This window comes from Bos indicus x Bos taurus, chromosome 4 (assembly GCF_003369695.1).
Source record: "Bos indicus x Bos taurus breed Angus x Brahman F1 hybrid chromosome 4, Bos_hybrid_MaternalHap_v2.0, whole genome shotgun sequence".
Lineage (NCBI taxonomy): Eukaryota > Metazoa > Chordata > Mammalia > Artiodactyla > Bovidae > Bos > Bos indicus x Bos taurus.
Window position 1 is genome coordinate 26,865,902 of NC_040079.1, and position 26,097 is coordinate 26,891,998.

General features: G+C 55.6%; 1 protein-coding gene across 1 annotated transcript in view; it reads left to right on the forward strand.

Moving 5' to 3' along the window:
* The first annotated feature begins 1,717 nt into the window (after positions 1 to 1,717).
* Positions 1,718 to 26,097, forward strand: part of KCP (kielin cysteine rich BMP regulator) — a 31,052-nt gene continuing 6,672 nt past the window's right edge. Inside the window, exons 1-32 of the mRNA XM_027539048.1 lie at positions 1,718 to 1,918; positions 3,150 to 3,489; positions 6,544 to 6,710; positions 7,242 to 7,431; positions 7,512 to 7,588; positions 8,187 to 8,262; positions 9,993 to 10,060; positions 10,260 to 10,356; positions 10,504 to 10,586; positions 10,792 to 10,885; positions 11,728 to 11,816; positions 15,530 to 15,623; positions 15,749 to 15,828; positions 15,905 to 15,998; positions 16,331 to 16,416; positions 16,491 to 16,572; positions 16,832 to 16,984; positions 17,075 to 17,178; positions 17,256 to 17,349; positions 18,351 to 18,524; positions 18,644 to 18,726; positions 18,875 to 18,968; positions 19,057 to 19,245; positions 19,569 to 19,739; positions 20,470 to 20,646; positions 21,317 to 21,402; positions 21,657 to 21,747; positions 21,875 to 21,957; positions 22,027 to 22,120; positions 24,117 to 24,290; positions 24,547 to 24,629; positions 25,228 to 25,348. Of these exons, the coding sequence (XP_027394849.1) occupies positions 3,168 to 3,489; positions 6,544 to 6,710; positions 7,242 to 7,431; positions 7,512 to 7,588; positions 8,187 to 8,262; positions 9,993 to 10,060; positions 10,260 to 10,356; positions 10,504 to 10,586; positions 10,792 to 10,885; positions 11,728 to 11,816; positions 15,530 to 15,623; positions 15,749 to 15,828; positions 15,905 to 15,998; positions 16,331 to 16,416; positions 16,491 to 16,572; positions 16,832 to 16,984; positions 17,075 to 17,178; positions 17,256 to 17,349; positions 18,351 to 18,524; positions 18,644 to 18,726; positions 18,875 to 18,968; positions 19,057 to 19,245; positions 19,569 to 19,739; positions 20,470 to 20,646; positions 21,317 to 21,402; positions 21,657 to 21,747; positions 21,875 to 21,957; positions 22,027 to 22,120; positions 24,117 to 24,290; positions 24,547 to 24,629; positions 25,228 to 25,348 (3,670 nt within the window). The 5' untranslated portion in view covers positions 1,718 to 1,918; positions 3,150 to 3,167. The remainder of the gene's footprint in view (positions 1,919 to 3,149; positions 3,490 to 6,543; positions 6,711 to 7,241; positions 7,432 to 7,511; positions 7,589 to 8,186; positions 8,263 to 9,992; positions 10,061 to 10,259; positions 10,357 to 10,503; positions 10,587 to 10,791; positions 10,886 to 11,727; positions 11,817 to 15,529; positions 15,624 to 15,748; positions 15,829 to 15,904; positions 15,999 to 16,330; positions 16,417 to 16,490; positions 16,573 to 16,831; positions 16,985 to 17,074; positions 17,179 to 17,255; positions 17,350 to 18,350; positions 18,525 to 18,643; positions 18,727 to 18,874; positions 18,969 to 19,056; positions 19,246 to 19,568; positions 19,740 to 20,469; positions 20,647 to 21,316; positions 21,403 to 21,656; positions 21,748 to 21,874; positions 21,958 to 22,026; positions 22,121 to 24,116; positions 24,291 to 24,546; positions 24,630 to 25,227; positions 25,349 to 26,097) is intronic.

The window sequence follows — 26,097 nt, forward strand, 5'->3', positions numbered from 1 at the left end:
CTATATTCCTGTATCTGGCTCAATACCTGGCACCAAGAGGCTGTGATCAGTCATGGTTGAAACTCAACTGCCTCTCCCAAACAACACCCTTTCCTGGGTTTTTATTTCATAGAGTGACTTTTCCAGAAGTTTCTGTACCTTCGGTGGGAGACAAAGAAAGCTAATACTAGCTTTTCAGGTTGGGCTTCAGCAGGAGATGACAATGATGTCGATAAAAATAATAATATGTTTTGGGTGCTTAACACGTGCCAAGTACCATAGAAAGACTTCTACAGGCATTGTCTCATTGACACCTCTTCTGCAAATTATTTCAATTCAGTTCAGTTGCTCAGTCATGTCCGACTCTTTGTGACCCCATGGACTGCAGCATGCCAGGCTTCCCTATCCATCACCAACTCCCAGAGTTTACTCAAACTCATGTCCATTGAGTTAGTGATGCCATCCAACCATCTCATCCTCTGTCGTCCCCTTCTCCTCCTGCCTTCAATCTTTCCCAGCATCAGGGTCTTTTCCAAGGAGTCAGCTCTTCTCATCAGGGGGCCAAAGTATTGGAGTTTCAGCTTCAGCATCAGTCCTTCCAATGAATATTCAGGACTGATTTCCTTTAGGATGGACTGTTTGGATCTCATTGCAGTCCAAGAGACTTTCAAGAGTTTTCTCCAACTCACCTGCACCTTAATCCATTCTCCAAAGCACACAACTCTGCAAACACGCATCCTGGCAGCGTCTTGCCTCAGGCCCCAGCTGTCAATTGCTCCCATCTTGCTTTGGAACTTCCCTGTTGCACGGCGCTGGACACCTCAGGAGCCCACTTGAACACTTGTTCACACCTGACTGGGAGCAGCGAGTGCCCTGTGAGGCTAGCTCAGGGGAAAAGTGTTTCCTCTTTCCAGCTGAGCTGCTTTCACACAGATGGACCTGTGGGATTGGACACACAGATGCCCAACACAGTGATCAGCTCCTCCACAAGGCGGTCTTGTATCAGCTTTCCATCCTTCCCACCCTTCATTCCTGCTCCCTGGGATCATATTCCAAAATAAACCCACATGTAAGCCTTTGTCTCAGGCTCTGCTTTCAGGGAACCCAGGCTAAGACAGCCCTTATAAGAATCACGAGGGAGGTACTATCATTACCTCTACTTCACAGGGGAGGGACCTGAGGCTGAGAAAGGTTTGATAACTTGCCAAAATCATATAGTGGATAAGGGTGGGGCCACTGAAACATTTAGGAAGGAAGGCAAGGGTATGAAATGCTCCTCTCTGGGAACAGGAGATTGGATTTACCAGGGATTTTTTTTTTTTTTTTGGCCTCATTGCACAGCATGTTGGATCTTTGTTCCCCAACCAGGGATCAAACCTGGGCTGCCTGTAATGGAAGCATGGAGTCCTAACCACTGGACCACCAGGGAATCCCCTTACCAGGGAACTGTAATAGAATTCCTGACGCTGTTGCATGTCCATTGAAGTTTGTAGATATGAATTTGAAGGGAATCTAGTCACCCAAGGGTGGGGATGTTCTCCAGCGATACTCAGGTACTCTGACAGAGGATGGAGGGGCTGGAGTGGGCACGGTAGGAGGGCAAGGGTGTGGGGGGCTGGCCAGAGCAGGAAGCAGCTGGGAGCTGGGGTGGCCAGGGCGGGTGCTTGGGCTCCTGGTGGTGATATGGAGTATGAGCTCTGGGGCCCCAAGGGCCTGGCATTGAATCCAGGCTCCGTGGTTTACTTCCAGGGTGACTTACCTGACTTCTCAGCTGACTTCGCAGCTAACCTGACTTCTCAGACTCCTCACCTGTAAAGCGGGAATGATGGGGTGACCGACATCCCAGGGGAGAAGCGATAAGACCTAATGCCTGTGTGCCAGGCCCTGTGCTGAGTCCTCTTTCCAGCCGTTAATTTGCTAACCCTCACACACCGATGAGGTGGGTGCCATTAGAGCCACAGAGAAGAAAAAGTAGCCACTGAAAGTTAAACGACTTGCCTGAGGTCACAGCAGAGAGCATCAGACTCTAGACTGACCTGGAGTCTGCTCTTAGCCTCTCCTCCACGCAGCCTCCCGGGGCCCTGCTTCTGACAGACATCACTTTCCTTAAACCTGGTGGGAGCACAGCTGCCACTTCCTTGTTCCTCTTCCATCCAGCTGGCCCTGGTGCTCTTCTGCTCCCAGGAGCCTGGCTCCAGGCTTAGCCAAGCCAGGTCTCAGAACTGGCCCATAGCTGCCCTCCCTGCCCCCTGCTGCCAACTGCTGGGGACCTTTCAGGGGTCCACACTTGGGGTGGGGGGGTTGGGCGGGGGTGAGACACACCTTTCCCTTATGGAGCTTGGCGAGTGGGCTAGAGGGACCTTTAGCCCTGTCCTGGGCGAGGGTGGGGAGCTCTGGTTTTCTGGCTTTTGTGGCTGGGGCAGGGGGTGGGGGGGCAAAGACTGCTATGGTGGGATTCGTGGCTCCACCCTCCATGTCCCTGGGCCTGTGAGCTGGGGCCCATCCCCACCTCCCCTGCTTCCCAGCTGCACCGAGGAGTTTCCCAGGCTTGCGGTCCACGTGACCAGTGTCTCTCACTTCCTCCCTTTGGCCCCCTCCCCCTGCGGAGCCCAGGGCCTAGCCCGGCCCCCTGCCTGGACTCACAACGCCCCCCCTCCCCAGGCCAGGCCTGAGCCCAAGATCTGGAAATGGGCTGGGGAAGGAAAGTCTTGGCATTTGGGGCCCAACCTGGGGCTATCAGGGTAGATGGGGATGGCGGGTAGAGTCCAGGAAAGAAATGCAGAGGTGAAGAGAGGAGGAGGAGGAAACGAGGAGTCCTTGACTTTGGAGACCTGGAGCATCACCACTTGTTTTCAGTTGTTTACCGAGCACTTAGTCTGTGCCAGCCACTACCCTACCCTAAATTCCTTATCTCCATAGTCTCTCTTAGTCCTCACTGCAAGTCTATAAAGTAGATATTATGACCAGTTTACAAATAGGGAAACTGAGGCACGAAGTTAGAGGCCTACGGGCACGTGGAATTGGCTGAGCTGGGATTTGAACCCAGCTCAGTTTGCTTCTCCTATACACAGGTGAAGAAGGGAACCCCAGGGTGGCAGAATGACCCAAGGGTCAGGGAGACCAGCGGTCCCAGAGCCTGAGAGTGATGAATTTGTGGGGTTTTTTTTAAGGAGTGGCTCCTGGACCCTATGCAAGAGAAGTCACCCCCACTTGCTTCCAGCTTCCGGCCCCCCAGGCACTCTCCTGCACCTCTGAGCCGGGGCTGGGGTCAGGATGGAGGTGCCATCAGGCAGGCAGGCACCACAGGCCTGGATGACAGACACCAGAAGCCCTCCCTGAACAAAGGCTGGGTGGGAGGCGGCCTGGTGTGTCCCCACCCCCCCTCCCTGTGCCTGCTGAGCCAAGACTGCAGTCAGCAAGGCGGGGAGAGCATGGCCAGGGCCGTGGCCGTCCTGCTGTCCCTCATTCTGCAGCTCGCAAGCCGGACACTGGCCCCGGGGACCAGCCGAGGTAAGTTGGGGTGCTAAGGGTTTGGGGACAGCCAGGTGGGACCTTACCTCTTGCTCAGCCCAGTCTGAGGGAACAGCTGGGCTGGGAGGGGGGCTGCCTCCTGGGGCCCTGCCTTGCAGTGTGTTCGCCTCTCCGGCCAGCCTGAGTCCTCCCCATCGGTGGAGGAGCCAGCGTGGTGCCAGCGGCACAGAGACTATGACATGAGGTTCTGGGGTCCTGGGGCAGGAGGGGGCTTCCTGCTCTGGCCTCGGGAGGAATTCTTGCAGGCAGTGGTGGGGGAGAGGCTGCCCTGGAATCTGGGAGTCTGAAGTTAATTATTTGTCCTGAGAACAGAGGGGAAAAAAAAGAAGGTCCGCCATGGGAACTGGCTTTGAGTGTCTGTGTCTGGCTTTCCTCCAGAAGGACCGGCAGGAGTAGAGGGGTCAGTGCATGGATTGTGTCGGGCGGGGGGGGCAGCGCGGGGAAGGGAGGGGAGCTGAGGACAGTTCCATGGGGAGGAATCAGGCTTTGCACAACAACCAGGAGCTCTTCTCTGCAGATCTCTCCAGGAAAAGGACTGGCTGGATCTTCCCTGAGGGTCCCACAGGACCCCAGCTTCTCCTGACCCCCTGACTGTGTTTGCTTAAGCAGGCAGGCAGTGGCCTGAAAGGAGGAATCATGGGGCATGGGGTGTAGAGCTGAGGTGAAGGGTATAAGATACTGGGACCACCCTTGGCCACCCTTCATGGGGCCGGGAAGGGAGCTAGATACCACACCAGGACAGAGAGCCATTCCAAGTGATGACACCCTGCCCAAGGTTTGTTGGGGGGTAGGAGAGTGGGCTGAAAAGATAATGGGCACTTGGGAAAGGTCACATTTGGATTTGCTGCTGGGCACCTTCAGATGTGGGATTTAAAGCAACTGTGCCAAGAGAAGAGGAGCAGCTGGAGGCAAGGAGACTTCAGCCTCCAGAGTGGAGATGAGAGGGGAGAGGAGCAGAGCTGGGGAGATGGGGTGAGGGGATAACCGGCTGAGACCAGAGACTGATGGGGTTTGGGAGGGGTACCAAGAGGGCAGCTGAGCCCCAGATTTCTAGGTAGGTGGGGGTGGCATCGAGCTTCCCAGGTGGCGCTAGTGGTAAAGAACCTACCTGCCAATGCAGGAGACCTAAGAGATGCAGGTTCTATCCCTGGGTCAGGAAGATCTCCTGGAGGAGGAAATGGCAACCTACTCCAGTGTTCTTGCCTGGAGAATCCCATGGACAGAGGAACCTGGTGGGCTACAATCCACAGGGTCGCAAAGTCAGGCACGACCAAAGCAACTTAGCACGCACCACAAAGGTGGCGTTAACCAAGCCAAGGAACCCAGGACAAAGCAGATTTGGACAAAAGAAGACAATATAGGTTTTGGACTAGACTCTCCAACCCACTTTGGTGGAGGCAGTCAGGCGGCTGGGGAGTGAGCGACATTGTGCCCTTGCTTCCTTGGACTAACGTTCACCAAAAGCTCTTTCAGCCACCCAGGCCAGCCTCACTAATGAGATGCCTCTGAGGAAGAACTCTTCCCTTTCCCTCCTCCCCTTTCTCCTCCTCACCCGCCTCCCGCTCCAGACCCTCTGCTGCCCTGCCCACCTCACCCAGAGGAGGGATGATGTTTGGGAACCAAGCCTGGAATCAGACGATCCCCATCTGCATGGTCTTTATTTTCCTGATTGTGGAATAGAGATCAAAGTGAGGCAAAAGTGGCCTTCCCCAGCCTCTCCCAGGACCCAGTGTCATCTAGAACCCAGGACAGGCTGTCTTCATTCTGATGGAGCCTTGAAAGCTAGTAGGGGCCCTGCCAGCACTTTCCCCTAACCCTTTAAGAAATGCAGCCACATCCTGCTTTCTGGAGCACACCCTGCCCAGTGTGGGTTGCCAAGCCCCTCTGCCATAGGCCTGGAAAAGAGTGGCAAGGCTTGGGTGTGACAGCAGGGGGGAGAGTTGCCCATTGCTGCGCCCAGAAGCGGTGTCCTTTCTGAAGATGAAGCCAAGCAGATGGAGGCGGGGTTTGCTCACAGACCCCAGGTCCCTGAAAGCAGGCCCATCTTTCACTGGTCTGTCTCCCTCTCCTGCTGACTGTGTTGACTTGTGGGCCCTCCCAGCATGACATGTCAGTTCCCCAGGCTGTCCCTGGCAAAGACCCTGGTCTGAATGAGGCTGGATGACCCTGCACGTCCCCCGTGGCTGGGGACCCCTGCAGAGTCAGAACAGACTACAGGGAAACCTGGTCTGTATCCTCCCCCAGGCTCCCAGTGAGCTGGGCTCCCTGGGGCTTATACCTGCCTGAGGTTCTTGTTACTGTCGTTCAGTCAGTAAGTTGTGTCTGACTCTTTGATACCCCATGGACTGCAGCATACCAGGCTTCCCTGCCCTTCACCATCTCCCGGAGTTTGCTCAAACTCATGTCCATTGAGTCGGTGATGCCATCCAACCATCTCACGCTCTGCCACCCTCTTCTCCTTTTGCCTTCAATCTTTCCCAGCATCAGTGTCTTTCCCAATGAGTCAGCTCTTCTCATCAGGTAGCCAAATTATTGGAGCTTCAGCTTTAGCATGAGTCTTTCCAGTGAATATTCAGGGTTGATTTCCTTTAGGATTGACTGGTTTGATCTCTTTGCTGTCCAAGGGACTCTCAAGAGTTTTCCCAGCCTCACATTTCAAAAACATGAATTCTTCGGTGCTCAGCCTTCTTTATGGTCCAGCTCTCACATCCTTACGCAGCTACTGGAAAAACCATAACTTTGGCTATACAGACTTTTTTTTTTTTAGCAAAGTGATGCCTTTGTTTTTAATATGCTGTCTAGGTTTGTCATAGCTTTACTTGGGAAAACTGGTCTGGGTCACTTTTGTCCACTCAGGGCACCCTCCTCCTCCTCCAATGCTTTCCAGCCCCTCACAGACCATTTTTCCTTCCCAGGACGGTGGGTTTGGCAGGTGGACAAGGGTGGGATATAGGACTGATATTGGGAAGACAAACCCAGGAAGCCTTGCTAGCCCCTCACCCATAGGCCCTCCCTGGATTCTTGTGCCTTCAGGTGGGGCCATCTCCAGGGAGCCCCTTGGCCTTGCTGACATCCAGGACTACCAGTCAGAGGGGCCAGCCCACTCCTCAGCCCCTGCTGGGGTCCCCGAGGAATGGTGGCGCCCCCTGGAGGAGCAGCTGGAAAGGCTGGAGGCAGAGGTCACGGAGCTCAGAGAACAGGTACCATTGAAGGTGGTTGGGTGTGCAAGGGGCAGGGCAGGCCTGGCGTAGTGGGAAGAAAGGAGGGAAGGGGAGCTTGTGGGACCCTGAAACAGAGTTTTGTTTTAAATGCACATAGAAAGGCTCTTATCTGAACAGTTAACATTGGTTCTTTCTTACACGAGAAGGACCTCCAGGTATCTGTCAACCAGATTTTCATTTTCTTTCATGTACTTGGTGGACATTATGGAGTGCCTACTTCATATAAGACATTGTCAGGGAAAATTTTGGATGGATTAAGGTCTTTAACTGTTGGGTAATGGGGACTGGGTCCCCTTTTGTCTAAAGAAGAGGACTGGGGGCCCATGCTCCTCTGGGAGCCCGTCCAGACCCCAGGCCGTGAGAACTGGCGCTGTCTGAGGGGATGCTGCCCGGAGGTGGGCCCACCTCTGCTCCATCAAGTTTCCTTCTCATCCTGCCCTGGCTTTCATACGCTGTGGGAAACGGTGGGGGAGGCTGAACCAGTGCCTCCCACCCCCACCTCTTCCCCAGAACAAGGACTTGCAGGGCAGGGTGACGCAGCTGGAGTCCTGTGAGTGCCACCCAGCTTCCCCCCAGTGCTGGGGGTTGGGCCGGGCCTGGCCCGAGGGGGCTCGCTGGGAGCCCGACGCCTGCACAGCCTGTGTCTGCCAGGACGGGGCTGCAAACTGTGTCCCCAAGCCCGGCCTGGCCCGCTGCCACGGTGAGTGCCATCTGCCTGCCCGCGGGCACCACCCTGGGGCCTGGAGATGGCCCCGAGTGACAGCACCGTGTCCTCCCTAGGCTGCAGCCACAATGGTCAGGCCTATGGCAATGGGGAGACCTTCACCCCAGATGCCTGCACCATCTGCCGCTGCCTGGTAAGTTCTCACGGGCCCCTGGGATACCCCACCCCTGTCCCCCTCACCTCAGCTGCCTGTTGCTGCAGCTGGTGTGCAGAATGTTTAGAAGGGGGGCGTTCTACCTGCCATCCCTCCAAGCCTTGCCTCTGGCAGCCTTCAGTTGATTCTGAATTGTTGTGCTTTCTGGAGCTCAACCTCCGCAACACACACAGAGGGGTTCTTATCCTCCTGTACCCACTCCTCACCTGTGCACCCTCAGTGTCCCCCACTCATGCGTCTGTCCCTGTTATCTACCTGCCTCTTCTCCCTCGCTTGGCTCCACCTTCCTCCAGCCTTCCCTTATTCACCCCTCCATAGGAAGCCCTCTATTCCCTTCCCAGGATCTCCCTACTCTGGAGATGTGGCTGGCTCTTGAAAGCGCTGGTTTCCGAGGGTTGAGAGTGGCAGGAGATGATGGGGGTGGGGGAAGGATGTCCCTTTTCTGCCCTTGGGCCAAGGGCAGCCTGCAGACTCTGAGCCCGTTCAGCCTCTTGCTCCTCCGGTGGGTCCCAGCCTGGGGGGAGGTTTCAGTTCTGAAGGACCACCCTCCAGAGTTCCATCACCTGCTTCCCCACAGGAAGGAGCTGTAACTTGCACCCAGAAGCCATGCCCGAGAGGACCCTGCCAAGAGCCAGGAGCATGCTGCCCACACTGTGAGCCCGCTCAGCTTCCTGTCTGCCCCAGCCGCACTTCCCACACTGGTTCCAGGGCCCCCAAGCCTGGCCTGCCTCCTGCTATGTGCCCAGAGGGTGCCCGCCTGCTTGCTCCGGTTTAGGAAGTTTGGAAGTGAAGTGCAAGTCAGCAAATGCTGCCTCTGGCCTGGGACTGAGCCAAAGGCTTGACATGATCTTCTTCCTTCCCTCCAGGAGCTTCTAATCTAGTGAGAAGATGAATTTACATAGCTAGTGTAATACAAGATTTAAGAGCTAGTGAACAGATTAAGAGGAAGCAGAGAAAGGTAGTAAGTGGCCAGTTGCCAGAGGAGAGGGCAGGGAGGGCTCTATGGACAACGCATCATCCAAGCTGGGTCTTCAAGGAAGAGTGGGGTTTCCACAGAAGGAGGGTCCTCTGCACACCAGAATGCGGAGACGTGTGTCACAGCAAATCAGCCTGGGAAGGCCAGTGGGAACAGGCTGCTATAAGCCTTGCAGTTTGGACATTCTTCTGTGGACAATGGGAGCCATTGAAGGCTGCAGAGCTGGAGTGTGGCATGTTCCAAGAGGCATTTTTGGAATATTCATCTGGTATGGGCTAGATGTAGGAAGACCAGGTAGGGGGTTATTACATGCTCAGTGGTCTGGGCATGGAGCCAGAGATGACAGTAGGCTACAGAAGAAAGGTTGTTTCTAAGGAACATGGTTGTATGCCATAGAACGTGGACTCCGAGCTTTAGGAGACTAGGAAGGCCATGGGCCAGTGACATGAAGAGAGCTGGGCGGAAGTGGAGGCAGTGACTGCTGGGAAGTGTTACTAGCTCACAGTTAGGAAGATAAGGTTTCCAGCTTCAGCAAATAAAAACAGGATGCCCCGTTATATTTGAATTTTAGATAAATAGCACATATTTTTAAGTATGTCCTGTGCAATATTTGGGGTGTACTTATACTAAAAAATTTTGTGTTGTTCATCTGAAATTCACATTTAAGTGAGTGTTCTATATTTTAATCTGGCAACCATACTGCAGGAAGAATAGCAGCTGGTAGTTTGAAAGGTGGGACAGGGGTCCAGGCACTGGTTGAGGTCTGGCAATGTAGCCTGAAAGTCTTGGCCAAGATGAGATGAGGAGTAATGTCTTTGGAGTCATTAGATCTCAGTGAAAAGGGACACACACACACACACACACACACACACACACACACGTGCTCGCATGCGCCCGCACACAGCTTGTAAGATAAATGGTGCCTCAGGGCCATTGCTAGCCCATATGATGTCTTAAAGAGCTGACTCATTTGAAAAGACCCTGATGCTGGGAAAGATTGAAGGCAGGAGGAGAAGGGAACGACAGAGGACGAGATGGTTGGATAGCATCATCAATGGACATGAGTTTGAGCAAGCTCTGGGAGTTGGTGAAGGACAGGGAGGCCTGGCGTGCTGCAGTCCATGGGGTCGCAAAGAGTCGGACATGACTGAGCGACTGAACTGAACTGAACTGATGATGTCTTTGGTGAAATTTTTAAAAAGTCACTCTTCCCTCACTGCTTGCATGTGTTGTAAAATGATGGGCCTACTGATATTAGAGTCAGACACTATACTGCCATCTGCTGAGATGTTGTAGTAAATATACAAATCTGATTCTCACCCAAACAGTGCCCCTTTGATGTCGCGTCCTTGTCTTTTGCCCCAATTCGCTGGGTCCCTTACTTGGGGCCTGGCCCTGGTTTTGCAGGCTGCCCTGGAGGCTACAGGGATGGGGAAATGTGGCAATTGGAGCGCTGTGTTATCTGCACCTGCCAGGTAAGGGAATCAGAGCCTGGCCCCAACTACCAGCTACATCCCTGCTGTCTGGCATACCCCAGGCCTGGCAGTGCTAAGCCTGACCTGGGGGCCAGGCAGGGCTGCTGCTGCCACCCTGGCACTGAGCCCTGGAGTTGTCTAGGCCTCCACTCGGCTTGGGCAGTGGAGAAGGCAGGAGGGCTCAGTGTCTGTTCTGCAGGCAGGGACAGTGCGGTGCCAGGGGCCCTCATGCTCAGAGCTCAACTGCCTGGAGAGCTACACCCCACCTGGGGAGTGCTGCCCCGTCTGCCGGCCAGGTGACCTGCCCTTGTCTTGCCTACCCCCTCACCCTGGCCTCAGCCCCAGAGGGTTCCATACCTACCTGGGGTCATGCCTTCCCCTGGGTGATGACCAGCCACCTTGCTCTCTACTGACTAGCTTGTCTTTCTGGCAATCTTCCCCAGGCTGTGAGTATGAGGGGCAGCTTTACGAGGAAGGGGCCAACTTCTGGTCCAGCTCCAACCCTTGTCTCCAGTGCTCCTGCCTGGTGAGTCCCCCGCACCTTTGCCCGGGCCCTGCTCCTCCTGGGATACCCGCGCCTGCTCTGGGCCGCACCTGCCACACTTTCAGCCCCTCACATACCTCCTGAGGCCTGGTGCCAGAGAGATCCTCCCTCCATCCCCGCCCTGTGGCCCAGCCTGCTCTCTCTGGGAGCCAGAGCTGGAGGCAGCACAGCTGTGGGTGTGTTACAGAGGAGCCTGGTTCGCTGCGTGCCCACGAAGTGCCCGCCCATCCCCTGCCCCAAGCCAGTCCTGAGGCCTGGGCACTGCTGCCCGACCTGCCAAGGTGAGAGCCCCTGCCCCTTCCCTGGTGGAGCTCCAGGTGGGGCTGTTAGGCTGTTTCATCAACCCAGAGCTCACTCTACAGACCCCTGACCTGGGGGTTTCGTCAGCGGGGGAGCCGCGCCTGACCACACCTGCTCCAAGTTCTACCCTTGTCACTTAGCGCTTGTGTGCCTCTGAGAGAGTTACTCCGTGCCTCAGTTCCCCATCTGTAAGAGGGGGATAATGATACTGTATATACCTCGATAAACATTGACAATTACCTGCTTTGTGCAAAGACACCCGTGGACCCTCGAGGCAGACCACTAGAGGGCGACACTGAGTCACAAACTAGGACTGGCAAAGGCGGGATTAAATTACACGCAGATACTATAGAAACTCAGAGGAAGGAGACCTAGTGGAGACCTCGTCCAACCTGGGCACGGAAGGGAGGGCGTCCTGGGGGTGGTGGGTCCGGACTGAACCTCAAGGCTAGACAGCAGTTCGCTAGGTGAAGGGCAGAGGGCATGCCAGGAAGAGAGGGCCGTTTGGGACTGACACTCCATGTGAGGTGGGTGTGTGTTGGTTGGGAAGGCGCAGGCTGGTGGGCGTGGCTTACACTGAGAGGTGGGGGGCAGGGCAGAGACAGGTGGGCGTGGCCATGCTGGCCCTCGAAGACCTAGAAAATCAGGCTGAGGAGCTTGGGCTTGACCCTGCCTGGGGTGCTGGGAAGCTGGGACAAGGGGTCCAGGCAGAGGCAGGATCTGGTGGGGTTTAGGGTCTGACGAGGACCCTCAGAGGGCATGTGGAGGAGGGAGGGTCTGGCTGAAATTTCCACCAGGCTTCTTCTCTGCCTGTCTCCCCCAGCTCAAGGCTGCACAGAAAATGGTTCTCACTGGGAGCATGGCCAAGAGTGGACCACCCCTGGGGACCCCTGCCGGATCTGCCAGTGCCTGGTGAGTCCCCATGCTGCTCTGGGGCTGTCCCCACCACTACCCGACCCCGGGTCACCCAGATTCATTCCTTCACTCCACTGAACACATCCCAAAAGGCACTGTGAGGGGACAGAGATGGAAGAGACCCAATTCTGGAGGCTGTGAGGCTGGGGAAGGGGTCGTGCCCGTATGTCCAGTTCCAAGCACAGTAGGTGGGCAGCATGTTTGTGAACCCAAACAAGGCGCTTCAGGTTACAGGAGGAGTGAGGCTGGGCAGACAGGATGTGACGGGGGCACAAACTCCAGGGACGGAGAAATACAGTTGATCTGAGATGTCCAGAGCCCTGCTGTCTGAGCAGGAGCCACTCCGTGTGGACACTGAGCCCTCAAAATGTGACCGTCCTGTTTGAGATGGGCTTTAAGGGTAGACTATGCACTGGATTTCAAAGACGAATTACAAGAGAAAGATGCATAAAATATCTCATTAACACTTCATGTTGATTACATGTTGAAATAACTTCTTGGATACATTGGTTTGAGTGGAATATAATGTTAACATTTAGTTCCATCTGATTCTTTTTCTTTTTGAATTTTGACTACCAGGGAACTTTAAATGACATATGTGGTTTGTGTTCTATTTCTATTGGGCAGCACAGATCTAGAAAAACTTCGGGGTGGGGTGGTGTTTACTTAGGTCTGAATGAGTGAGTAAGATTTGAGCAGGGAGGAATGGGGGGACGCTCCAGGTGCTATAGACTGAATGTCTTTGTGCCCCCCTCAAATTCATATGTTGAAATTTTAACCCCTACATGATGGTATTAGGAGGTGGGGCCTTTGGGCGGTAATTACTTCTAGAGGGTAGAGCCCTCATGATTGGGATTCTGTTGTTGTTCAGTTGCTCGATCCATGGGGTCTAACTCTTTTTGACCCCATGGACCGCAGCACACCAGGCTTCCCTGTCCATCACCATCTCCCAGAGCTTGCTCTAACTCATGTCCATCGAGTCGATAATGCCATCCAACCATTTTGTCCTCTGTCATTCCCTTCTTCTCCTGTCTTCAATCTTTCCCAACATCAAGGTCTTTTCTAAAGAGTTGGCTCATCGGATGGCCAAAGTACTGTAACTTCAGCTTCAGCATCAGTCCTTCCAATGAATATTCAGGACTGATTTCCTTTAGGATGGACTGGTTTGATCTCCTTGCAGTCCAAGGGACTCTTGAGAGTCTTCTCCAACACCACAGTTCACAAACATCAATTCTTCGGCACTCAGCCTTTTTTTATAGTCCAACTCTCACATTCATACATGACTACTGGAAAAACCATAGCTTGACTAGATGGACTTTTGTTGGCAAAGTAATGAACGGGATTAGTGCCTTTATTTATATATATTAAAAAAAAGACCCCAGAGGGATTTCCCTGTGGTCCTGTGGTTAAGACTCTGTACTTCCACTGCACGGGGCACAGGTTTGATCCCTGGTTGGGGAACTAAGATTGTGTGTGCCACAGAGCACAGCAAGTACAGCCAAAAATAAAAAAAGACCCCAGAGAGCTCTCTTGCCCCTTTCACCATGTGGGGGATGCAAGCAAGAAGACAGCCATCTATGAAGCAGGACTGGGAATATCCCCTGGAGGAGGGCATGGCAATCCATTCCAGTATTCTTGCCTGGAGAAGCCCATGGACAGAGGAGCCTGACAAGCTACAGTGCAAAGCATCTCTAAGAGTTGTACATAACTGAAGCGACTTAGCAGGCACTCATGCTTGAAGCAGGAACAGGCCTCTCACCAGACATCGAAACTCCTAACACCTTTATTTTGAACTCCCTGGCCTCCCACACAGTGAGAAATTTTTGTTGTTTATAAGCCACCCAGACTACAGGATTTTTACTACAGAAGCCTGAATAGACTAAGACACCAGATATAGGGAAGAGTCAGGGCAAAGCCTGGGGGAGAAAGGCAGAGACACGAAGGCCTCACGTCCAGGCAGGGTGCACGCCAAGTAAGGCTATGATTCAGAGGGCTGAAGCCAGAGCCACAGAGCTTCCTGGCAGCTCAGCAAGGACGAAGGACTCCACTGCGAAGGCCATGGTGCACCCACCCCCTTGTTACCATGTGCTTCCCCGCCCTGTTCACATGGACACCCCACATGCCCACCCCACCTGTGAGAGACACTCATGGGGCTGGAGGTAGCGAGCCAGGTATAGGTGTGAACTCCAGGGACTGGGTCTGTCTGGGAAAGACCGTGGGGAGTCGTAGCAGCTGTGTGTTTGTTAAGTGTCAGCTTCTGGAGATGGATGGATAAGTATGTGGTGACATACTTATCTTATGCCCATACAAGGCTGTGAGGATAGCACTATTATTGTCTCCTTAAAATTTTTTTTATTTCATTATTTTAAAAGTTCTTTATTGGAGTTTAATTGCTTTACAATGTTCTGTTGGTTTCTGCAGTACAACAAAGTGAATCAGCTATCAGTTCAGTCAGTCAGTCGTGTCCAACTCTTTGCAACCCCATGGACTGAAGCATGCCAGGCTTCCCTGTCCATCACCAACTCCTGGAGCTTACTCAAACTCATGTCCATCAAGCTGGTCATGCCATCCAAAATCTCATCCTCTGTCATCCCCTTCTCCTCCTGCCTTCAATCTTTCCCAGCATTAGCGTCTTTTCCAATGAGCCAGTTCTTCCCATCAGGTGGCCAAAGTATTGGAGTTTCAGCTTCAGCGTCAGTCCTTCCAATGAATATTCAGGACTGATTTCCTTTAGGATGGACTGGTTGGATCTCCTTGCAGTCCAAGAGACTCTCAAGAGTCTTCTCCAACACCACAGTTCAAAAGCATTCATTCTTCAGGGCTCAACTGTCTTTATGGTCCAATTCTCACATCCATACATGACCACTGGAAAAACCATAGCCTTGACTAGACTAGAATCAGTTATGCGTATACACATGTTACCTCCCTCTTGAGCCTCTCTCCCACCCCTCTAGGTGGCCGAGCTGAGCTCCCTGTGCTATCGCAGCAGCTTCCCATCAGCTAGCTATTTACACATGGTAGTGCATATATCTCAGCGCTACTCTCCCAGCTCCTCCCCTCCCCTACCTCCTTCCCTCGTGCCATAGTCCATTCTCTACGTCTGCATTTCTATTCCTGCAAATAGGATCATTCTCTTTTTTTTCCAGATGAGTAAACTGAGTCACAGAGAACTTTAGGTGACATGCCAGGTTATACATCTGTATTTGTTTTTAGGGCTGCAGTAACAAAGTGCCACAAAGAGTAGCTTAAACAACAGAGATTGGTCCTCTCATGGTTCTGGAGGCAGAAGTCCAAGATCGAGGTGCTGGCAGGGTTGGTTCTGACTGAGAACTGTCAGGGAGACTGTTCCAGGCCCCTCTCCAGCTCTGGCAGCTGGATGGCAATCCTTGGCACCCTGTGGCTTCTGCCTTTGTCTCCACATGCTGCTCTCTCTGTGTGTGTCTGTGTCCAAATTTCCCCTTTTTAAAAGAACACCAGTCGTTGGATCAGAGACCACCCCCTTCCAGTCTCACCTCATCTTATGTGACTACATCTGCTACGACTCTATTTCCAAATAAGGTCACATTCTGATGGGGTTAGGACTGCAACATAAGAATATGAAGGGGGACACAATTTGCTCATAACAACATCTAGTTAATGGATAGCTAGGACTCGAAGGCTATCTTGCTACCTGGCTGCGCTCTGATAGCCCCTTCCTCTGTCCCCCACAGGAAGGCCACATCCTGTGCCGCCAGCGGGAATGTGCCAGTCTGTGCCCATACCCTGCCCGGCCCCTCCCGGGCACCTGCTGCCCGGTGTGTGATGGTGAGTCAGCAGGTGGTCGGGGGATCGGAAAGCGGATGGACAGCCTATCACAGGCCTCCTGAGAAGATCAGGACACTGACTGGCACACGGCCCTGAGGAGGGTCTCAGCACCGTCTTCCCAACAGGCTGTTTCCTAAATGGGCGGGACTACCGCAGCGGGGAGCCCGTGGGCTCTGGGGACCCCTGCTCGCGCTGCCGTTGTGTCGTGAGTGTGGCTGCCCGGTAGGGAGGGGTTGGCGTCTGGGCCTGCCTCTCACATGCTGACCAGGCCTTGTTGGCAGAATGGGAGTGTCCAGTGTGAGCCTCCACCCTGCCCACCCACGCCCTGCAGACACCCAGGCAGGACCCCGGGGGAGTGCTGCCCTGTCTGTGACAGTGAGTGAGGGCTCCAGTCACCAGGGGGAGGGCTAGCCACTGCCCCAGGAGAGGCTCTGGGTCTGGGGGTGGGGGTGGTTGCCTCTACCGAACCTACAGAAGCCCCCTTGAACCAACCTAAGCTCTGTCACCAAGGGTGAGGGATGAGTTCTCTCCTCACCTCATGGCATGCTGGGCACCTGGGGGCTGGTGGAGGTTGGCAGGCAGGGCTTCCTGGAGGACATGTGTGACTGTCCTTATCAGGATGGAGGGGTGGTGGAGGCCTCAGGTGTGGTGAGGCTTCCCCATCAGCCCCCAGCCCTGTCCCCCTGCCCCTCTGTCCTCCTGTCCAGGCTGTGAGTACCAGGGACACAAGTATCAGAACCAGGAGACCTTCCAGCTCCAAGAGAGTGGCCGCTGTGCCCACTGCTCCTGCCAGGTAGGCAGTCCTGCTGTCTCACATCCCAGTTCTGTCTTGTCCCCTGAGGGCCTCTCACCCAGCCTCCCTCCTAGGCTGGTGAAGTCTCCTGCGAGGAGCGTGAGTGCCCAGGCATGCCCTGCACCCTGCCTGACTCTGGCCCCGAGCCCTGCTCAGGTGTGTGTATTGGGGGACGGGGCAGGGAACAACCATGAAAGGGTGCTGCTCACAGCAGCCAGGAGTGTTTCTTCACAGTAAGGGAGTGGGGGCACATCCTTAAGTCCACCAGCCATTCCAGAGTGGGTTCAGAGGCTGCTGTGGGGATGGTGAAGCTAGGGTCCTGAGAAGGGTTCTGGGTAGTCTGGGAAGGACAGGGATGGATGGAGGTGCCTGGGTTGCCATGGTGACACCCATTCCCTGCCTCACACCACTGTAGTCTGCGTGCTTGATGGAGAGGAGTTTGCTGAGGGTGTCCAGTGGGAGCCTGATGGCCAGCCCTGCACGACCTGCTCCTGTCAAGCTGGGGTACCTGTGTGTGGGACTTTGCTCTGCTCCCCAGCCCCCTGCCAGCACCCCACCCAGCCCCCGGGTGAGTGCCCTGCCCCGAGCTAGCTTTCTCCCCTGTGCCTTGACCAGTTCACCTTGATGTGTAGGGTTCTGACCCACCTGCCCTGCCCAGGTGCCTGCTGCCCCAGCTGTGAGAATTGCACTTACCATGGCCAAGTGTATGCCAACGGGCAGAACTTCACAGACGCAGACCCTTGCCACACCTGCCACTGCGAGGTACCTCCCCAGGCTTGCTGCTGCCCGGCTCAGCCCCTCCCAGGACCCACTGCCATTGCCCTCTCACCTGCTCCCAGGATGGGACCGTGACGTGCTCCTTGGTCAACTGCCCTCCCACAACCTGTGCCAGGCCTCAGAGGGGACCCAGCCAATGCTGCCCCAGGTGCCCAGGTATGTACTTACTGCACCTGTGTGGCTCGGGGGACCCTTGACTCTAACACTCCATGGACCCTTGGGCCCTTAGTGAAAGTGAAAGTCGCACAGTCATGTCCAACTCTTTGCTACTCCATGGACTATACAGTCCATGGAATTCTCCAGGTCAGAATGCTGAAGTGGGTAGCTTTTCCCTTCTCCAGGGGATCTTCCCAACCCAGGATTGAACCCAGGTCTCCCACATTGCAGGCAGATTCTTTACTAGCTGAGCTGCAAGGGAAGCCCAAGAACACTGGAGTGGGTAGCCTATCCCTTCTCCAGCAGATCTTCCCGACTCAGGAATCAAACCAGGGTCTCCTGCATTGCAGGCAGATTCTTTACCAACTGAGCTATCAGGGAAGCCCCACCTTGGGGGCCTAACCTTAACCCTAACTTTAGACAGCAATGGCCTTCTGAATTGTTTTCAGTCTGACACAGCTTGGAACTCTCCGGAACTCACAAGGCAGGGGTGGGAGACATGGCAGACATCCGTTTGTCCTTCATGTTACTACACCCACCCTTCTCTCCCATCTTGTACTACTTCCTCTTCCACTGCCCGCACACCCGGATCTCGTGTAACTACCTGTACAAGACGGGTTCAGATGACAGGTGTTCAAGTTTTCCATACCATAGGCTGGGAGCTGGGATGTGGTGTGCCCTGATCCCTGCCCACATGGAGAGTGTGCGGGGCGCAAATCACAAACACAGGCAGGCACATGCACTCGCGCTACAGCTCTTCACCCTCAGAGGCACACACATCTGCCTGCAGGTAAAGGGACTACACACATACACACACGCGCGTGTGCTCACAGAGATACCCTTGCGTGTGTACAGCCCCTCCTCCCCCTCTCACTCCATGGGGACAGCTTCTAAGTGGCACTTCTGCGGTGGCTCTGGACTCAAGGCGGGAGGGGCTGTCAGTCTGCTCCTTGCGCTGTCTCTGTGCCCCCATCGTGCCCACCCCCCACCCCACTGTGCAGACTGCGTCCTGGAGAAACAGGTGTTTTTGGACGGTGAACGCTTCTCGCACCCCCGAGATCCCTGCCAGGAATGCCAGTGCCGGGAAGGCCATGCCCACTGCCAACCCCGGCTCTGCCCCCGGACCTCCTGTGCCCACCCGCTGCCTGGTGTCTGTTGCCAGAACAACTGCAATGGTGAGGCGAGCAGAATAGGGGGTGGTTTCCGGGATTGCTTGGCCTTTAGGTCTGGAGAGGGCAGCGTGCCCTTGGGGGAGGAGGGCCTCCCCTGGGCCTCTAGCTGCCCTCTCCTCCAGGTTGTGCCTTTGGTGGGAAAGAGTACCCCAACGGGGCCGACTTCCCCCACCCCTCCGATCCCTGCCGTCTGTGTCACTGTCTGGTGAGTCTGCCATACGGATGGGAGGAGGAGTCGGGGGAGGGAGGGTGGGGCTTGGGGAGACCAGGAAGGTCAGCCAAGATCAGGGTGGGAAGGCGTGGGGGCTCCTCCACCTCCTACGCTAACTGGCCCTGGACTGGTCCACCTGCAGGGAGGCACTGTGCAGTGCCTGGCGCGCCGCTGCCCACCCTTGCCCTGCCCAGAGCCGGTCCTGCTGCCCAGACAGTGCTGCCCACGGTGCCCAGGTAGGCACTGCGCCCCTCGCCACCTCTCCAGGCTGGATCCCCTCCACAGCTTGTCCCCAGCCCCGCTGATGGAGGCTCTCCCCTGCAGCTGCCCCCTCGGGCTGCCCCCGGCCAGGGGGCTTGGTCCCTGCCCACCACCAGGAGTACTTCTCCCCGCCCGACGACCCCTGCCGCCGCTGCCTCTGCCTGGACGGCTCGGTGTCCTGCCGGAGACTGCCCTGCCCTCCCGTGCCCTGCACCCACCCGCACCAGGGGCCCTGCTGCCCCTCCTGTGACGGTAACGCCCTGGTCATCCCCCTCCCTGCCCTGTCCCCCCTTCTTCCAACTCCACCCCTCGCCTTCTTGGTGCCCCTCTTCCTCCACGCCCCTCTTTATCTCCAGGAGGATGCCACCTCCTCTCCCCACTTCCTCCTGGCCTGCCCCTCCCACATCGGGGTTCTCACTAAGAAAATGGGGAAACAGTGCCCACCTGATCCACAGGGCCTGGCAGGGTGGGGGGTGGTCTCCGGGATGGCTTGGCCTCTAGGGCTGGGAGGGCAGCATGCCCTGGTAATGCGCCTGGTACTCCACGAGCCCCCAGCCTCTCACCTGTCCCACTAGGCTGCCTGTACCAGGGGAAGGAGTTCACCAGCGGGGAGCGCTTCCCTTCGCCCACTGCCAGATGTCACATCTGCCTCTGCTGGGAGGGCAGCATCAGCTGTGAGCCCAGGGCCTGTGCACCTGCCCAGTGCCCCTTCCCTGCCCAGGGTGACTGCTGCCCTGCCTGTGATGGTGAGGGGAAGGGACTGGGGGGTGGGCTGGGAGAGCAGGCTCAAAGTCTTCTTTACTGCCCAGAGCGCATGCTAAGTCACTTCAGTCATGTTCGACTCTTTGCGACCCCATGGATTGTAGCCTGCCAGGCTTCTCTGTCCATGGGATTTTCCAGGCAAGAATACTGGAGTGGGTTGCCATTTCCTTCTCCAGGGGATCTTCCTAACCCAGAGATCAAACTCAGGTCTCCTGCACTGCAGGCAGATTCTTTACCATCTGAGCCCCGAGGGAAGCCCCTTTACTGCCCTCAGTTCAGTCACTCAGTCATGTCCAACTCTTTGTAACCCCTTGGACTGCAGCACACCAGACTTGCCTGTCCATCACCAACTCCTGGAGCTTTCTCAAACTCATGTCCATAGACTCAGTGATGCCATCCAATTTACTGCCCTGGTATGGGTCAAAGATATTTATTATTATAAGAAAAAAAGCCCTGGACTAAATTCTAGGTGGATTTTCCCTATAGACTGCACAGGGGGCTTCTTTGCAGACCAAAGGGGAGAAAGTCTGTCCTTTGGCCAGTCCATCCACCCCCCTGCACAGCCCCCTCCACTGCCAGCACTTAGCCCTGCCCCTTGCCCCCAGGTGCCCTTTGAGCCCTTGAACTCAGGCCAGGTCCAAGCTCATAGTCAGATGACCGGTCTCCTCTCTGATTTCCGCTCCTCCACCTTGGCCTCCCTGTTCTCTCTTGAAGGCTGTGAGTATCTGGGGGAGTCCTACCTGAGTGGCCAGGAGTTCCCAGATCCCCGCGAGCCCTGCAACCTGTGTACCTGCCTCGGAGGCTTCGTGACCTGCGGCCGCCGGCCCTGTGAGCCCCTGGGCTGCAGCCACCCACTCACCCGAGCTGGGCACTGCTGCCCGACCTGCCAGGGTAGACCTGCCCTCCCATTGCCCCTGTCAGTGGGTCTGGTCACTGTCACCCTCCCCTGAGACAGCCTCACAGCAAGCCCACACCCTGGATTCTCCTCGGGTTCCTCACCCCATTCTCAGCCTCCTCTGGGTCTCTGCTGTCACCTCACGCTGACTGTCGTACTCACCAAATACGCAGAAGGTCTGTGTGGCCAGACCTTCACGTCCTTTGGCTGTCACCCTGCCTCCCTCAAACATGTCATGAGGCTAGAAGCCGTTCAGTGATTCCCACAGCCCTTGAGTCACCCAACACGCCCAGCACCTTCCTTCCCTCCTGGCTTCCTTCATCCACCCTCCCAAGCCCAGCCCACCTTTATTTCCAGGTGCCCCTCCCTCACATCCGCCTCCCACCCTGGCCTGTGCTCTGCAATCTTACTCTGTCCTCCCCCGCTTCACGCACACAAGTCTCTCCACCGTGGTCTGGCCGAAGTCTTTCCTCCCGTCCCTCCCCCTCCCAGCCATTCACCTCTCCCTTTCGGACTGTAGCTAAGCTTTGGTAGAGGACCCCAGGCCCGGCTGTGGTGTGTGGCCCGGTGTGTGTGTGTGTGTGTGTGTGTGTGTGTGTGTGTGAGTGGGTGGGTGGAAGGCTCCGCTGATTGCAGCCCCTTCCACTGCATTCCCTTTTCTCCCAGGATGCCTCTATCATGGCGTCACTGCTGCCCCTGGAGAGACCCTTCCTGACCCACTAGACCCCGCCTGCTCGCTCTGCACCTGCCAGGTGAGGTGGCCCTCTGGGGGCTTGGGAACCCTTAATCCCTTGATCCTCCTCTCTGGCAAGAAAAAAAGGTTGTTCCTCCTCCCGGGCTGCACTCTGCCTGTGACATCCACTGGGAGCAGGATTGGGTTCAGGTCTGCCGGGGCCAGGGGAGGGGGTCAGTACAGGTACTCCCCACGGAGGGGCCGTGTGCAGCCCTGTTTGAGGGTGTGATGATACGGGGGTCGGGATGTGGCCGGGCGACCTCTCTCCCCCAGGAAGGCTCCATGCGCTGCCAGAAGAAGCCGTGTCCTCCAGCTCTCTGCCCTCGCCCCTCTTCAGGACCCTGCTTCTGCCCCGTGTGCCACAGTGAGCACACACGCCTGCCCCCACGCGCTTCTCTGCCCCTCCTCCCTCCCTCTCTGCCAGGCCTGAGGTGGGACCGGGCAAGGTGGCTCGACCCTGCACCCTCACCCAGGACACGTGTCGCCCACAGGCTGCCTCTCTCAGGGCCAGGAGCACCAGGACGGGGAGGAGTTCGAGGGGCCCACAGGCAGCTGTGAGCGCTGTCTCTGTCAGGTGTGGCAGGGAGGTGGCCGAGGGGCTGGGGGCGGGGGGAGCAGCCCACTGAGCCTGCCTCTCCCACAGGCTGGCCAGGTCAGCTGTGTGCGGCAGCGCTGCCCACCCCTGTCCTGCCCGCTCCAGGTCACGGAGCCGGGGAGCTGCTGTCCTCGCTGCAGAGGTGCGCCGGGCTGATGGGGGCTGCCCCCTTGTTTCCGTTGCTGGGTCCCGTGTCCCTCCATCTGCCCCACCGCCCTCCCCTCAGCTCTCCTCCAGCCTTTCCACCTCCCTGTCCACCCTTCTGGCCTGCCCACACCTCAGGACTTGAGCTCTCACCATGCCCACCTTCATCTCTTCCTTCCTGTTCCTGCCCCTGGCCTGCCCAGCCCATTTCTCCTTCTAGATTCTTACTGGAATATCCTCAAAGCTATCCTGTTCCTAACCACACCCCATTCATATCAGTTCAGTTCAGTTCAGTCTCTCAGTTGTGTCCGACTCTTGGCGACCCCATGAACCGCAGCATACCAGGCCTCCCTGTCCATCACCAACTCCCAGAATTTACTCAGACTCATGTTCATTGAGTCAATGATGCCATCCAGCCATCTCATCCTCTGTTGTCCCCTTCTCCTCCTGCCTTCAATCTTTCCCAGCATCAGTGTCTTTTCCAATGAGTCAGTTAGTTGCATCAGGTGGCCAAAGTATTGGAGTTTCAGCTTCAGCATCAATCCTTCCAATGACTATTTAGGACTGATTTCCAGGCTGTCACTGTTTCCATTTCCCCATCTATTTGCCATGAAGTGATGGGATCAGATGCCATGATTTTAGTTTTCTGAATGTTGAGTTTTAAGCCAACTTTTTCACCCTCCTCTTTCACTTTCATCAAGAGGCTCTTTAGTTCTTCTTCGCTTTCTGCCATAAGTGTGGTGTCATCTGCATATCTGAGGTTGTTGATATTTCTCCCAGGAATCTTGATTCTAGCTTGTGCTTCATCCAGTCTAGCATTTCTCATGATGTACTCTGCATACAAGTTAAATAAGCAGGGTGACAATATACAGCCTTGATGTACTCCTTTCCCAATTTGGAACCAGTTTGTTGTTCCATGTCCTTCTAACTGTTGCTTCTTGACCTGCATACAGATTTCTCAGGAGGCAGGTCAGGTGGTCTGGTATTCTGGTCTGTTTAAGAATTTTCCACAGTTTGTTGTGATCCACACAGTCAAAGGCTGTGGTTCATAATGGTACTCATGATAGTTAACATTTGTTGAGTATACACCATGTGCCAGACTCTGAGTTAGGCACTTTATACACACCATCTCATCAGGTAGGTATTATGATTAATTATTTCCATTTTACAGGTGAGAAAACTGAGGTACAGAGAGTTAGCATAACTTACCCGTGGTCACTTAGCAAGTAGGTGGCAGAGTCAAGATTTGTATCTAGGCTGCCTGGTTCTAGAATAGGGGTCTTTTTAGCCTATGAAGAAGACCCTAACCCCATACACTGCCCCAAATGGTATAAGAACCATGAGTATCTGCTTGGCCTGGGAGGTAGGCAGGACAGAAGAAACCTCCATTTAATGGGTAAGGAAATTGAGGCTTGGAGAGATGGAGTTACCTTGGGCACATGGCTAGTGATGGAACCTTTCATTCATCCCGTGCATGCCTGCTAAGTCGCTTCAGTCCTGTCCGACTCTTTGCAACCCCATGGATTGAAGCCTGCGAGGCTCTGTCCATGGGATTCTCCAGGCACAGATACTGGAGTGGGTTGCCATTTCCTCCTCCGAGAGATCTTCCAGACCCAGGGATCCACGCTGTGCCTCTTGTGTCTCCCGCATTGGCAGGCGGGTTCTTTACCACTAGTGTCACGTGTGTGTATCGCCCTCCTGCCGCAGGCCGGGTACTGCTGCTGGTGCTGGGCTGTGACGGGCAGCGCTTACTGCCGGGCTCGGGGTCTAGCAAGCAAGCAGAAACAGGATTAGAACCTGGGTGTTCTGACCCTGACCCAGTGTCTTTCCCCTCCAGCACACACAGGGGTTCTGTCCCAGCTTCCTACTCCAGCCCCGAAGAAGCCCCTCCTGGTTACCCACATGCCCTACTGACTACGCAGAGTGGGGCAGGGGATCGGGGCAGACATGCAGAACCCAGACTCAGAGCTCACCCCTGCCCACCTTGGACACAGGCTGCCTGTTTCATGGGGAGGAGCACCCCGAAGGCAGTAGCTGGAAGCCCCCTGACAGCCCCTGCTCCTCCTGCATGTGTCATGAGGGTGTCATCACCTGTGCCCGCATCCAGTGTGTCACCTCCTGTGCCCAGCCCCACCAGGGGCCCAGTGACTGCTGCCCTCGGTGCTCTGGTATGCCCTCGATGCCTGGGGAGGGGTGAGGCGGGGGGTGGCAAGGAGGCAGAACCAGTCAGCATCTCCCTGCCATTGCCTGGGCTGGGTGGCCCCCGTTCTTACACACACTCCAATCTCTGAGGTTGGGGGGTCCAAGGGGCAGAGAACCCCCCCCATGGCATGGCGGCCAGTCTGAAAGTTCCCTGGTTCTGTTCTACTCTTACCCCACCCCACCCGTACCCCCCCAACCCCCCAACCTTCACCCTCCAACAAGACTGTGAGCATGAGGGTCGGAAGTATGAGCCAGGAGAGAGCTTCCAGCCCGGTGCAGACCCCTGCGAAGTCTGCGTCTGTGAGGTAGGGGAGGGCACCGTGGAGGGGCAGCCTGGACACTGTGGGGAGCAGGCACTGTGGGGTCAGGGACAGGCGTGTGTCCCTGAGGCCAGGGAGTGAGGCAGGGGCTTCGGGTGAAGGGCCAACAGGGCCAGGAAGTCTGGGGTTGTGGGGCAGGCAGTGTGTAGGCCCGCCCGGCTGGAGTGGAGGGTGGTGTGGCTAGAAATCTGGGGGGAGGCACCTGGGAAGTGGTCGGGGACCCTATCGGGAGAAGTCTGTTTGAAAGCACGGTGAGCCAATGGAAGGGTTTTGAGCAGGCAAATGACGTCATGGATCAGGAGATTAGGCAGTGGGACTGAGGAGGGAAGATGCCCTGAGCTTGCAGAAGGCTCAAAGGTCACAGAAAGGCTCACGCCCAAGTGACTACAGGAGCAGGCACCCCATAGGTCACCTCTGAGGATTGGGGCGGGGGTTGAGGGGCAAGTCTGGGGAGAGGTTGAATCTCTCTGCAGACGGGAGTCTGACCTGCACAAGGCAGACAAGAGGTGCCTGGAGTCCAGGGGAAAGGGGGCGGCTCTTGGCTTCCGTGGCCCGGACCCCAACCCTCTGCTCTCTCGTTCAGCTGCAGCCCGAGGGGACACCCAGCCTGCGCTGTCACCGGCGGCAGTGCCCCCACCTAGCGGGCTGCCCCACCAGCCAGCTCCTGACCCCAGGGCCCCAGCAGTGCTGCCCCACCTGTGCCGGTGAGTCCCCGGACTGGGGGGAGGCCAAGAGGGCAGGGCTGCCATCCCCCAGAGTGACACCAGAAGGGCCAGCCAGCTCTCCTCCACAGTCCCAGCCCCTTCCTCAGTCCAGTGGGTTGTTCTAGAAGCCCACACCCTAGCCAGTGAGACCTGTACGGCCCTAAGGGGAAACCAGGGAAACTAACTGTTGCTGGGAGAAATATCAATAACCTCAGATACACAGGTGACACCACCCTTATGGCAGAAAGTGAAGAGAAACTAAAGAGCCTCCTGATGAAAGTGAAAGAGGAGAGTGAAAAAGGTGGCTTAAAGCTCAACATTCAAAAAACTAAGATCATGGCATCTGGTCCCATCACTTCATGGGAAATAGATGGGAAAACAATGGAAACAGTGACAGACTTTATTTTCTTGGGTTCCAAAATCACTGCAGTTACTATCTGCAGTGATTTTGGAACCCAAGAAAATGAAATTAAAAGACGCTTGCTCCTTGGAAGAAAAGCTATGACAAACCTAGATAACATATTAAAAAGCAGAGACATTATTTTGCCAACAAAGGTCTGTCTAGTCAAAGTTATGGTTTTTCCAGTAGTCATGTATGGATGTAAGAATTAGACTATAAAGAAAGGCTGAGTGTCGAAAAATTGATGCTTTTGAACTGTGGTGTTGGAGAAGACTGTTGAGAGTCCCTTGGGCTGCAAGGAGATCCAACCAGTCAATCCTAAAGGAAATCAATCCTGAATATTCATTGG